The sequence below is a fragment of the Sceloporus occidentalis genome, unplaced genomic scaffold, assembly GCF_023333645.1.
Source record: "Sceloporus occidentalis isolate IW3139 unplaced genomic scaffold, rSceOcc1.0.p SCAF_4, whole genome shotgun sequence".
NCBI classification, from domain to species: Eukaryota; Metazoa; Chordata; class Lepidosauria; order Squamata; family Phrynosomatidae; genus Sceloporus; species Sceloporus occidentalis.
Window position 1 is genome coordinate 163858071 of NW_028316984.1, and position 13419 is coordinate 163871489.

General features: G+C 42.9%; 1 protein-coding gene across 1 annotated transcript in view; it reads right to left on the bottom strand.

Moving 5' to 3' along the window:
• Positions 1-1600: 1600 nt before the first annotated feature.
• TMED10 (transmembrane p24 trafficking protein 10) overlaps positions 1601-13419 on the bottom strand; it is a 29155-nt gene continuing 17336 nt past the window's right edge. The window contains exons 4-5 of the mRNA XM_089522238.1: positions 5345-5471; positions 1601-4284 (exon numbers count right to left, since the gene is read on the bottom strand). Coding sequence (XP_089378364.1) covers positions 4163-4284; positions 5345-5471 — 249 coding nt within the window. The 3' untranslated portion in view covers positions 1601-4162. The remainder of the gene's footprint in view (positions 4285-5344; positions 5472-13419) is intronic.

The following is a 13419-nucleotide window of genomic DNA, read 5'->3' on the forward strand; positions in this document are numbered from 1 at the left end:
AGCTTTATTTTAGCATGTCTGTTTGGGCCCATAGTTCTTCCCAGATAGCGGCAAACACCTGGAGGCTATGATCATGGAAGGCCCAAAGAGCCCAACAAGATAGCAGTGATGGAAAACCCTAAAGCTCCAGGAAACATTCTCAGCTCCCCCCAGAACAGAGTCCATCTTGACACCACAAGTTCTAGCTCAGGGGTAGGTAACCTGCGGCCCGCGGGCCAGATGCGGCCTGGCAAGGCCTTGCGACCGGCCCCAGCCCGGTCCTGCTGCCGATTGCCGTCGGAGCCTTTGGCCTCTCGCGTGAGGGCGTGGGGCCTTTGGCCTGTCAGGAGGAGGCGGGCAAGGGGGGACAAGCGGCGGGCAAGGGGGGCAATTGTCTATAGAAGCCTCCGAAACATGCATTTATATTAACATTTTTTTAAAAATCAGCAAATTTTTTAGCGTGTCCTCCATTTTTTAAAAAAAGTGTCTTCCATTTGAAATTTTTGTCCTACATTTGGCCTGGTTTATTTATTTATTTAAAACATATTTAATTATTTATTTTTTGGCTTCGGCCCCCCAGTTGTCTGAGTGACAGCAACCCGGCCCTTGGCTCAAAAAGATTGCCTACCCCTGTTCTAGCTTCTCCTAGCAGGTGCATGAGACCAGGTACTGTATGCACTAGTCTCTCTGTGAAGCCCCTGCTTTGGGTTTGGTTGAAATCACAAACATAGCGGCACATCCTTCCTAACACAGTTCCCTTCCTCCTTTGCCTGGATGAGTGGCAAGACATTGTTGAGAACTGGGACCTTACCAAGTTGTCATGACTTCTTGGTGTGGAAACTTGTAGGAATAGCTATTCTAGTTTATTATAACCAACTAGCTTTGAACAAAATCTTAATATTTCTAGTATCAATGATACTCAAGCACAGCCCAGGCATTCCTGTTTTAGAACTATTTTAAGTGTCCTGAAGCCCTTCTGAGAACAGTCCATTTACAGGCTTCTTTTACATGAATGACAGTAATATCAGTCAAGAAGCCATGGCCTGCCTACTTAGTAAGCCCTGTCAGCTTGGTGCATGCACCTAACTAAACTTTCCATCTTGCACTACCCACCTTCATCCTGCAAGTGAAGCAGGTGTATAGTAATAATTATTGATGTGTTATACTTCCCTTTTATTTTTACCAAAGAAAAAGAGAAAGACCAATTATAATGGTATTTAGTAGTTTAAACAATGGCCACTGTCCTGTGGTACAAACATACACCAACTCATTGCTAAGAAAGGGGGAGTCAATGCCCATGAAGTCACTGGCCCAGGGGAATTTGCCAGTCAGATGCACTGAGCCATCTTTAAATTAACAATGTGAACTGGTTTTTATTATCCTTTGTTTGGAATGACAGAAGCAGAAGACAATTATAAGTGTAATATACTGCCTCAGACTATGGTGGAGTCTCCTTTTTTTGAGGATAATAGAGGCTGGATTGCCATTTGTTATGAGTACTTTATGTATTTCGGCATGGCAGGGGGTTGGAATGCATGGGCCATGTGGTCTCTTCCAATATTATACTTCTATTTAAAAAAATGCAGAAGTTGTGTAGCCCATAAAACGAAATACAAAAACACACATTGTGATACTTTTATTGGGGAAACCATTGCGCACAAAATTAATCACACCATATTTTTAAAAAAAGCTCACTGGCTTCTTCATCAGATAAAGATGATAACAAATCATGAACAAGGAAAAAGGGTACTGTCTTAAGAGTCACAGGCCTGCATCCTGACTGTGTGCTTGAATTGTTATAGTCTATGAAGACAAAAAGGTCAGGTCACCCCTCAAATGGTCATGAAGTGAGTGGGAATAAAGGCAGTAAAATAAAGCAAAAAATAAAACCCTACTCCATCTCCAGCCTCAAAGTGCCTTCCTTTGACATTTGTATCTGTCTCTGTCCTGTGCAAGGATACAGGTTGCTTCCAAGTCAGCTGAGTGCAGTGATTCTCTCAAGGAAGCCCCTGTACTGTCAGGTCTGGAAGTAGGTTTTAAGTGTTACAACAGGCAAAGCATGTTAGTAGGATCCAAAATGGATTGCTTTAACTTGTGCTGGAAGGGATAACCTTCAGAAAATCATGCCCTCTCTAGATTAGGATTCCTCTGTTAGCAACAGTCTTCTAAGACGATGGCTGTAAACCAGCAGAAAATGGCTGTAATAAATATTTTAAGGACTCAAGACTAATTGGATCAGACACATTGTTGTACTTTCACAGTAAGTAATCTACTTTTAAAATTGTTAGCAAATTATTTTTGCCTATATGTTAGACCGAAGAGGGGAAGTTTCTGAGACCGTACGATTCCTACATTCCAAGGGGATGACTATAACCTTTTCCTTACATGCATGGTGAATAAAGCTTTATTGTTGCTGTTATGTACCTTCAAGTTGACTAATTTTTTTTGTAACTATCACAGGGTTTTCTTGGAAAGATTTATTGACAGGACATTTACCATTGCCTTTCTCTAAACAGAATCTAGAGCACCTTCAGGTTCCATTTCCAAGTACTAAAGAAATAGATCCTGTTTAATCTCAGAAGCTAAGCAGGATCAGATCTGGTTAGTACTCGGAAAGGAGACTGCAAGAACACCAGGTCCTGTAAGCTTCATTAAGAGGAAAGCGCTGTCAAACCACCTGTGAGTATTCACTGCCTTAGGAAAACCCAATTGATAAAGCTTACATTCCTTTAAAGATCATGCCTGGTGCAGTCCTTTAATCTATTCAATTCATGGTTTGAGCGAAACTCTCTAGGAGCTTGGATGGTAATTTTGTCTCTTGGCAAAAGCAACGACCACAGCAGTAGCCTTTCCCATTTGTTGAGAAATAAGTGGCAGTGACTGGCAAATTTATCTCCTCGCAGAGTCAGAAAAAGGGAATGAAGGTGTCTGAAAGAAATAAGTGTGCTGCATTTCCACACTTCCACTCAGAGCTGGAGAGTCAGCATCAAAGCCCCTTTAAGAGTAAGAGAGGTCGGAAGGCTCACATATATTCCCATGATGTTTCTACAGACATAGTTAGGAACTGAAAGACAGGGACAGTGAGATAGAGGGGTGTGGAGAGACTGATAACTTCTGCATGTTTTAGCAGTGTTGTAACTCTAAATATTTAATATGCATTAAAACATTTTACATGATAAAAAACCCTGACACACAACTACAGCTACATTAAATTCCCTCCCACTGGCTCATGTCACTGCCATTAGGTAATAAAATATTAGTGTTTGTGTAAATGTAGGGCTACAAGTTTCTGGCTATGCAGGTCTGGCACCGACCAGGTAAACAGCTTCACTTTTCTCTTTGGCAGATTAAAGGTTTTTACACCGATGGTGGATTGAGAAAGGGAGAAGAGACAGAATTTTCCTCACAGAGGAATTAACCTGAGCATGTATTTCAAGCATGCACCTGGCAAGTATTTCTTATGATTTAATGGCCTTGCACAGCATTCAAAGTATTCTCAACAAGTGTATCATTTTAGAACCAGAGGAAATATCATCTCAGAAAAAAGGACAGGATGAGAGCAACAGCCTGAAGAGTCTTCACAACAGCTCTTCTTTTGTAACCTGTGTAATATGGTTCATTTAATTTCTTTATGTCTTTCCTGTTTCTACTAACAGAAATGGCAAATATTTTGACAGATAAGTACTACAGGCCATTTGTTTCCCATTCTTCAGATACAGCTACTGATAGTTTTGCGGTAAGACCTGCTTCTGGGAGAACTGTCATCAAACACCTCTGAGCTATCCTCTCACAAAATGCAGGGTGGTAACAAGTAGACAGCTTCAAGTTTTACAAATTCATCTGGCACAAGAATCAGTTTCTTGACATACAAAAAGAAGTTACCTAGCCTTATCTGTAAAGGAGAGGAGGAAAAACACAGCGCAAAATCCAACTGCACTTTTATTTCACTCTATTCAAGAGTCCCCCCAAATCACAACTCCAGCCCCTCCAAACTTTATCCAAAAATAGTTCAGGAGCCTCCTCACTTTTTGGGGGGGTGCCAGCATTGCCATCCCTCCCTTTGGGGGCCAAATGCAGAAATAGGTCTGTTTGGCAAGTCAACTCCAACTTATCTCTAAACAACCACTGTCAGGTCTCTGCTTTGCTCTGTTGGGGTCCAAAAACAGAAAAATTGCTCCTCCTGCTATTCGATAAGCTTCTTGGCTTTGAAGAAATGACGCAGATAGAAGACCTGCCAGGTAGCCAGTCCAATTAGACAAAACATGGAGAAAATGCTGAAGTATAGTACCCGAATGTTGGTAGACTCTGAAAGAAACAAAGCATATCATTCAGAATAATGCCATGGTGCTCCACAGCCCTTAATGATTTTAACCTCAAAAACAGTCTAGTATCTCTTCACTTGAAAATATAAAAATAAGCACCAAAACGGTTGAGATGCAAGGTAACACAGCTTTCTGTGGGCTCAATCCAAACAGGACTCATAAAAGACATTAACACTTACTTCTCTTTAAAAATGATGCAGGCAGTATCAACAAAGAGCTCCAGTGTTCAAAGAGGGAGCTTCTATGATGTCTTGAACATCTACTTGGATCCTCATACATACGACAGAATATATTTTATACACAAAGAGACATTTCCATTTCATGTAAGACTGTTTTGTCTATACTATACAAAACACCGAAATTACATTCACTTAGAGGTCGATATGAATATGGAATTGTGTGGATAAAAAGAAAACAGTAAAACTAATGCAAGCGTGGAGGTAAAGAATTGATTTGCAGTGGGCAGATCACAAAAGGCTTACTGTAGAAACAGAGGATGTATGGCCCTCCAGATGTTGTTAGCCAGTAATGCCCATGAGTCCTAGTTAGGATATACAATGGTGAGGGATAAATGGAAATGCTGTCCAACAATATCCGGAACCTTAAATGTCCATTTTGGATATGAGTGTGCCCTTCAAGTCATTTGTCGACTTATGGCGATCCCATGAATTTTATAAGGTTTTTATGGCAAAAAATACACACAACTTGTTTTTGCCGGTTCCATCCTTGGAAATATAGCCTATATCACCTGGCATTTGTTGGTGGTCTCCCATTCAGTACTAACCAGAGCTGACCCTGCTTAATTCCAAGATCAGTAGGGATCTGGCAATGTTCACTACTCCTCCATTACTGACAATACAGTACTAAGCCATCTTATAACAACCTATTTACTATGATGGAATATTTAATAATCATGATAGAAACTCTATGTTTGTATCATTTGTCTACAAACAGATGAACTGGGCAGCTTGAAAATTTAAACTACCAGCCAGGCACCAATTACACATTATGACAATATATCTTGGCAATACACAGTTACTTACCATTGGTATCTCGCATCTCTTCCTCTCGTTTCTTCATGTAGGCAAAGTCATTGACAATAGACTCTGAAAGATCTTCTAGTCTTCGCAGTTCCAGCTCCAATGGCTTCAGCTTCTCCACTTTAGCAATCTGATCAAGGAAGAGATGCAAGTCACTGATCCATAAAGTACTAAATATGAAAATCCATGATATTGCCAGTTCTCTTTATCCTGCACACATATATGACACAGGGATGACATAACACAATGCATACCTAACACAATGTATACATACCTAACATAATACAAATATACAACAGACTCTCAATATCCACAAGCTTACCATCCACAGAAGGCAAGCCCCGTTGCTTTCAATGGATGCACATGCATGCATCTGCACTAGCGACCATGTGTGTGTTGCGCCGGACATTAAGGGCAACAGGACTCAAGGTCCCACATTTTTCCTTATCTGTGGGGAGATCTGGAATGGATCCCCCATGGATACGAAGGGCAGATTTTATTACTAATGTCCTTCCCATCTAAGTTTCGTCTTAAATGCTGAAACTTTTGACTGTTATGGAAAGAGTCTTCTATGGGCTAATGATCCACTATGGAAGTATTGCCACAAGAAGACATTTTAAGCTTTATTCCTACTAAAATGTTTCTTTTATTGTGGAACTATTCAGCAGAGTTGGGTAAACAGCATATATTGCAGCTGGCAGAATTACTGCACATCTTTCCACAGTTATACCACAAATATTTCTTTCTAATTTCTAAAGATTTCTGAATTCATTTGAGTTTAATTTTTAGGTTTGGCAGAATTTTAAAACTAGACTGTTTCCCCACCACTTAAGAGCAGAATTCTGATTCCAAAACGTAATGAGCTTATTTTTCCCACTGAATATATTGTCACTATCATCCAGGTGCTAGAGGCTATATTTCAGAGGTAGGAACTAGCAAAACCACATGTGAGTATTCCTTGCCTATGAAACCCTGTGAAATTTATTGGGTTTGATGATGAATATGAGGGCTAACCCCCAATAAGAATTAGCTTAATAATTATAGAAATGGTTGACATGATGCTGAAATTGTGATGACCAAAGAAAGTTTTGTCCAAACGACCTTTACAAGTTATCTGGTGGAAGGCTATATCTGCTTCTCATTGTAATTTATCTGCTTGTAATTTATATCTTTTAACCTGGATATTACAGTCCAGTGAATTTCACTGTGCTTTATTGTCTGCAGCTACTAATAAGTTTGTAGTCCATGACTCTCTAGTAGCTCCTAAAAATTCATGGTTTGTCTGTTTTTTATTGCAATTCCTTGTTGGTACATATAAAGTAATTGTAAATATCAGGGACTGTTTTTGTGTTGCTAATAGAGAATAACAACAATAGACAATAATGTGTCTACTTCTTTGAATGTCCTTTTTCAGGTACTGTTTTTGTATTGTTTACAGACAATAATGTGTCTGCTTCTGCTTCGTATTTATCTGCTTCTAAATTACATCTTTTTATAATGTACAGTATGTCTCTTTGCCTGGATATTCCTATATATTCTATTTACCTGGATAGTGTTGTTATAACTTGTACACTGCAGAGAAGTTATGTGTTGTACATAATTATACAATATAGTGTAATATACATATATATCACATTAATTCTTACTGGGGTTTAGCCCTCATATTCATCATCAGTTATACACTGGAATGGTTTCTGGTGTTTTGTCTTCAAGTGACCTGAAGGCACATAAACACATCTCAGGAAGTAAAACTGGGTTTCCCTGCATACAGTCGGCCCTCCTTATACGCAGATTTGCCATCCGCGGATTTGAGCGCGCGTGCACGCGTGCCGCCATTGGGGACAATTTCCTTCTCCTCCCTCGCTTCCCTCCTCGCCTCCCTTCCCTTCTCTTCCCCTTACTTACCTTCTCGGCGCAACGGCTTGGCCTCCGCCGCCACCGCTGCGGGGGAAGCCGGGTGGCAGCAGCGGCGGCGGAGGCCAAGCCTCGGCTTCCTTGCTGCCGCCGTGCAAGGGCGCGATGGCGGTGCTGGAGGCCTCTTGGCCCGCAACAGCACCGCCACTGGGCCTTTGCCACAACGGCGGCGAGGGAGGGCTGCCACGCCGGAGGCCTTTAAGGCCTCCCGCGCCACCATCCAGCCTCCTCCAGGCCGCCGCCACTGAGGAAGGGGCGGGTGTCGGTGCTGGAGGCCAAGAGGCCCCAGCACTGACACCCGCCCGTTCCTTGGCCGCGGGGGCCTGGAGGAGGCCGGGTGCCGGCGCTGGAGGCCTTGAAGGCCTCTGGCGCTGCTGCCCTCCGCGCCTCCTCTTCCAAAAAAAGGCGCGGAGGTGGGGAAGAGGAGGCGCGGAGGGCATCAGCGCCAGAGGCCTTCAAGGCCTCCAGCACCGACACCCGGCCTCCTCAGCGCCGCGGAAGGGGCAGGTGTGGGTGCTGGAGGCCAAGAGGCCCCAGCACCGATACCCGCCCCTTCCGCGGAGGCCTGGAGGAGGCCGGGTGTGGGTGCTGCAGGCCTCGCAGGCCTCCGGCGCTGCTGCCCTCCGCGCCTTCTTTTCCCCACCTCCGTGCCTTTTTTGGGCGCGGAGGTGAGGAAGAGGAGGCACAGAGGGCAGCAGCAGGAGAGGCCTGTGAGGCCTCCAGCACCGACACCCGGCCTCCTCCAGGCCTCCGCGGCCACGGAAGGGCCAGGTATCGGTGCTAGGGCCTCTTGGCCTCCAGCACCGACACCCGCCCCTTCCGCAGCGGCGGCAGCCTGGAGGAGGCCGGATGCCGGCGCGGGAGGCCTTAAAGGCCTCCGGCGCAGCAGCCCTCCTCCCTCGTTGCCGCTGTGGCAAAGGCCCAGTGGCGGTGCTGTTGGGGGGCAAGAGCCGCGCCCTTGCATGGCGGCGGCAAGGAAGCCGAGGCTTGGCCTCCGCTGCCACCCGGCTTCCCCCGCAGCGGCGGAGGCCAAGCCGCTGCGCCGAGAAGGTAAGTAAGGGTAAGGGAAGGGAGGGAGGGAGGGAGGGAAGGGAGGAGGGAAGCGAGGGAGGGGAGGGAGAAGGAACTTTTGTCCCAATGGCGGCGCGCGTGCACGCGCGCCGCCATTGGGACAAATGGGACTTGAGCATACACGGATTTTGTTATACGTGGGGGGGTCCGGAACAGATCCCCTGCGTATAACAAGGACCCACTGTACAAATTTTCTGCTCTACTACTTATCTATAGGGCCATCTCATCATTCTTTTGTCCTGTATGTTCTTACAGTTACTATAAACAATGAAAGTACAGTGGACCCTTGTTATACGCTGGGGTTTGGTTCCAAGATCCCCCGTGTATAACAAAATCCGTGTATGCTCAAGTCCCATTAAATATAATAACATAGCAAAATGGTGTCCCTAATAAAAAATGGAAAATCAAGGTAAATTTATACTTTTTTGGAACATTTTCAAACCGTGTATGCTTGAATCTGTGTACAAAAAAATCTGTGTATAAGAAGGGCTGACTGTAGATAACACAGGACTTAAATTCTTTAAGTGACACTTTCACTTCCTTATTTCCGCTATTTTCAGAAGGAGGATTTTGGAGGAACACAAAATATTTGGAAGGGAAATTCTCTCTCAGTTGCTTCACTTGCCATTTTAATTCTCTTTCATAATATGATCAATCCAGTCCCAATCATTTCAGGGAGGTAATGATGCCACAGTACTACCAAGCTAATCAGATTTGGCTTTATGACATCAACTGAAAGCAAAAGAAACCAATAATGTCTCTCCAGTATGAATGGATGGAAATGATGTGGCACCCCATTGCTAAGGTAACTGAGCCAACACTCTCATTTTGACACCAAGCAGAGTTCAACTGGATATTTACAAAACGATTTCCACTTGGCTTGGGTCACATACCCTCCTATATACTGTAGCATGAAGCTCTGTACGAACACAAGTGCAGTAGTCAGTGGACTGCACCTTACTGTGGCTAGTCTACAGCAGGACCAGCCAACTATCTACTGTTGTAAACTGCTCAACATCTTGACAAGCCTAGGCAGCATTGTGTGATGCAAGTCAGGGATAGTTTCCTTTTAGGTCTTTTAATTTAGGAGTGCAGTGTTTAATCAGTCAAAGTTAATCAAGAAGATGCCTGTAATTTAAAGGGTAGCAAATGCTTTAAAATTTAACAGACATATTTGTTCTTACATGCACATCATAATTTAAAAAGAAAAAAATGGCTGCTGGTCTTAGAAGTCTTTTCAAATGATTTTATATACAGTGGGCCCTTAATAGCAGTTAGGGTTTGGTTCCAGGACTTCCCATGGATACCAAAATCTGTGGATGCTCAAGTCCTGTTAAATACAATGGTGTCTCTTATAAAAAATGATAAAATGCAAGGTTTCCTTTACAGAATTTATTTATTTTAAAAAATTAAAACCATCAATGGTTGAGTCTATGGATATAGAGGGACAACTGTAGTTCTAGTCAATCAACCAGAACTCATATTTTAACAAAGAAAGATGCTTATTTTACAGCATAATCTTATTGATGTCTAACTCAAAGGTCCCACTGAGTTCAATGGGGCACATTCCCAGCCAGGTATATGGATACAGGATTTCACCCTCAACTCTTTTAAATTGGGTATCTGCCTTAACTAAACATCCACATTATTTTGTTACAATAAATTGAGTAACAAAGTAATAAAGTCTGAAGAAAAAAATTGCTGCATTCTACCAGCTCAAAGATTCAACACAAGGGCAAGCAACCTGCATAGAACGTATTTGTTTAGTATATAATGTGTCTGTGTGAAAGAGAAAGAAAGCAAACAAGAGAATAGAAAACTGTAACGATGTATAAAATAAGAAATTTTGACAGATGCAGCTTTGCTACACTTGTCAAAAATAAGGTATAATCCACTGGTAAATCTCATCTGCCACTAGAGAATGAATAAAATGGATACACATTACAAATAATTAACAAGTGGATCCTATGTTAGAGTTGACAATTAATGGCAGGTCTTGGGTTACATAGGACTTCTATTTATTTCCAAACTAAGGCTAAGTTTCTAAGGCTACAATCTGAAATATATTTATTAATGAGTAAGAGCAACTGAACACAATGGAACTCATTTCTGAATAAACATGCACAGAATAGCACTGTGATATTTTAGCATTTATTCCTCCAAGTTACCCCAGTACAGGAAGTACCCTACCCAACAATTCAATCAACTTGGTCCCATCCCACAGGTGTCTGACCAATGAGTGCAAAGGCACTATGATGATTCACATGGATGGGATGCAGTGATTTCCGGCTCCATTGTCCTGAGCTGCATACAATAACACCATACAAGGAGAAGGGCAAAATATCTCTACTTCCCCCCTTTGTCAATTAAAACAAAAGTAATTTGTTTCAGATTGCCATCATGATATGGATTTTTTCTTCTCTTGTGAACTGTAGCTTTTGAATGCATTGTATTCACTTTCCAATTTGGAGAAACCTGGTGGGTTCTAATCACTTATTTCAAATTAACCTTCCTATAATCTTTAAGAAAATAAAAACAGTAAGTTAACATTAAGTGTATTAGTCTATCATACAGAGGACAAATGTCATAGGCCAGAAAACTCTCAAGAGAGAAGCAGCATTATTTGAGGAGCACTAGAAGACAGTTCATGGATTTAGACTCTCCAACTTCAAACTGCAAGTTGGTTTAAAGGCACTTCTCAATACACAATACCTAATAGTAGGCACCACTGAAAACAACAGGGCTTACATTAGGCAGGATATGTTGAACAGTACTCATAATGTAGTGGACAATGAAATATACAAGAATTGCAACAATCAGTCTTTGCTGCAAGGCCACAAGGGGGCAATAAAACCTCAGCAATTGAGAACACAGTGTGTTTATGTGCCTTAAAGTCATCTGACAAGGTGATCCCATTAAATGCCATGTGCCTGACTGCACGGTGTCATGGCACTCCTTTGGCGCTGCATCCAGGTGACACACACCAAAAGGAGTGCTGGAAAGTGTGGCGGTGGTGGCAAAGGCACCTTTTCCCTGGCATGAAAAGAAGCGGCTTTTTGCAACCTCTTTTTGCACCAGGAAAAGGCAGGATTGGGGCCTGGCATGTAGTTGCTGTGGCCTCGATCCGGTGAGGAAAGGGGCGGTGGGAAGCCACTCCAAAGGGGTGACCTGTTTCACCCCTAAGGCATATCCATTTTGTTGAGTTCTACCAAATATGTGAGCCACATTTGATAGCAATCCTTCCTCAAGTATATGGCCTCTGAAGATGGGGAGTTTTATTTATCTATAATAGTAAACAGTGTTGGATTATGACCTGGGAGACTAGGGTTCCATTCCCTACTTGGCCATGGAAACCCATTGGGTGACACTCTCAGCCCCGGTAAACCTCATGATAGGATCTCATTAGGTCGGAAACGATTTGAAGGCACACAACAACAAAAGGAAATAGCCACTGATAGATTTACTGTAAATAAATTTGTTAAACTCCTTTTGGAAATCATCTGTGAGTGAGCATCAATATAACCTGTAACAATAATTATTTCCAAATGGTTCAGCTGTAGTTATAGAGCCCTTTGTCTCAACCACTCTTTTATACTAAATATGTATGCAATACTTAAAGGCATTATATGGCATTGATGCTGTTAATTATCCTATATGAGTACTACTAAAGAACTCATTCTAGCACATAGTGTATGCATGTGTGTGTGTTGTGTATGTGTATATGATAAGAAAATTATGAATAAATCAAGAACCAGTGCTAAAAGATCTTCACAATCATTGTCTGTGTGACTATTCTGTTTTTGAAGCTACTGTGGCTACCTAACAAAAATAGTCACAGCAAAATGAATTTGGACTGTGTATTATTACAAGACAACAACATTCTTTATAACATGTATACTGGAAGAAATTGATGAATGAAGCCCATGTTTCATTCAGACCTATATCTTACTCCTATTCAAGCCCAAAATAGACGGGCAGGAAAAAGCAGCTTCTGGCTGCTTTGGGGGCGCGGCTTTCAGATGACACAAGCCCTGAAAGCAGCTGGAAGCCATGCAGAGAGCATTATAACCTAGAAGAGTGGGCGGCAAAAAGCCTCTCCTACCAATGGCTGGACTGGAAACTGTGGAGGCAGGCTAGATTGTGACCAGGCCCATGTGGCTGCCATAGTCCTGCGCCAATTGGGGGCTGGCTGGAACTGGAGCAGTCAGAGGCTGCTCGAAACTGCCAGGCTGCATGACCCCATAGTTTGTGCAGGAAAAGGGGCTGAATTTAGGACAAAGGACTTATGATTGTTAAAATGTACAATAAAGGGAGAAAAGTCACAGGCAAAGATCACACATTTATTTTGAACATATAACAGTTACTCTGGTTTGCATTACAGTCCGTCCTCGCCTTACGCGGGGGATCCGTTCCGGATCCCTCCGTGTAAGGCGAATTCCGCCTATGCTCGAGCCCCATTGGAAACAATGGGGCTCGTGCGCGGCGGCGCGGGCGCACACAGGGCGCAACGGGTGCGCGCACCCATTCAATTGAATGGGACGCGCGCCCCTTCCACCCCGTGCGCGCCCCGCGGCTTGAGCGCGTATGCTCAAGGCTGCGTATGGCGTGCCCGCGTATGGCGCGGGCGCACTTATATGAGGCTGTCTTAGGCCACTGATTTCTCCTTGTCCACATCACCTACTCCAAGGATTCAGGCAAAGGTATTTCTGAGTACTTGTTACCTTAGAATCTTTGAACTAAAGATAGCTAAAAATAAATCAAAGACCCATTACATTCAAAGTACTGTAATCAAGGGGTCAGATTGCAGAAGATACTTTTGTTTTATTTCTTTCTCCAATCTTAAAACATACTAACTAGAGAGAGGTACAAGAGGGCAGACACACCCTAAAGCTGTAATCCCATCTATCTTTGCCTGGGAATACTAATAAATGACTATCAGTCATGATAGCCATGTAGTATGTATTTCCACAATCAGAGGCAGTAATGTTTCAATATACTATCTCAATATACAATATGACAGGAGTGGACAAATGAATAAAATGTTTTGCTCCCAAATGTCTCTAGGGGTGTGGGGGAGATTTCTCCATGATTTT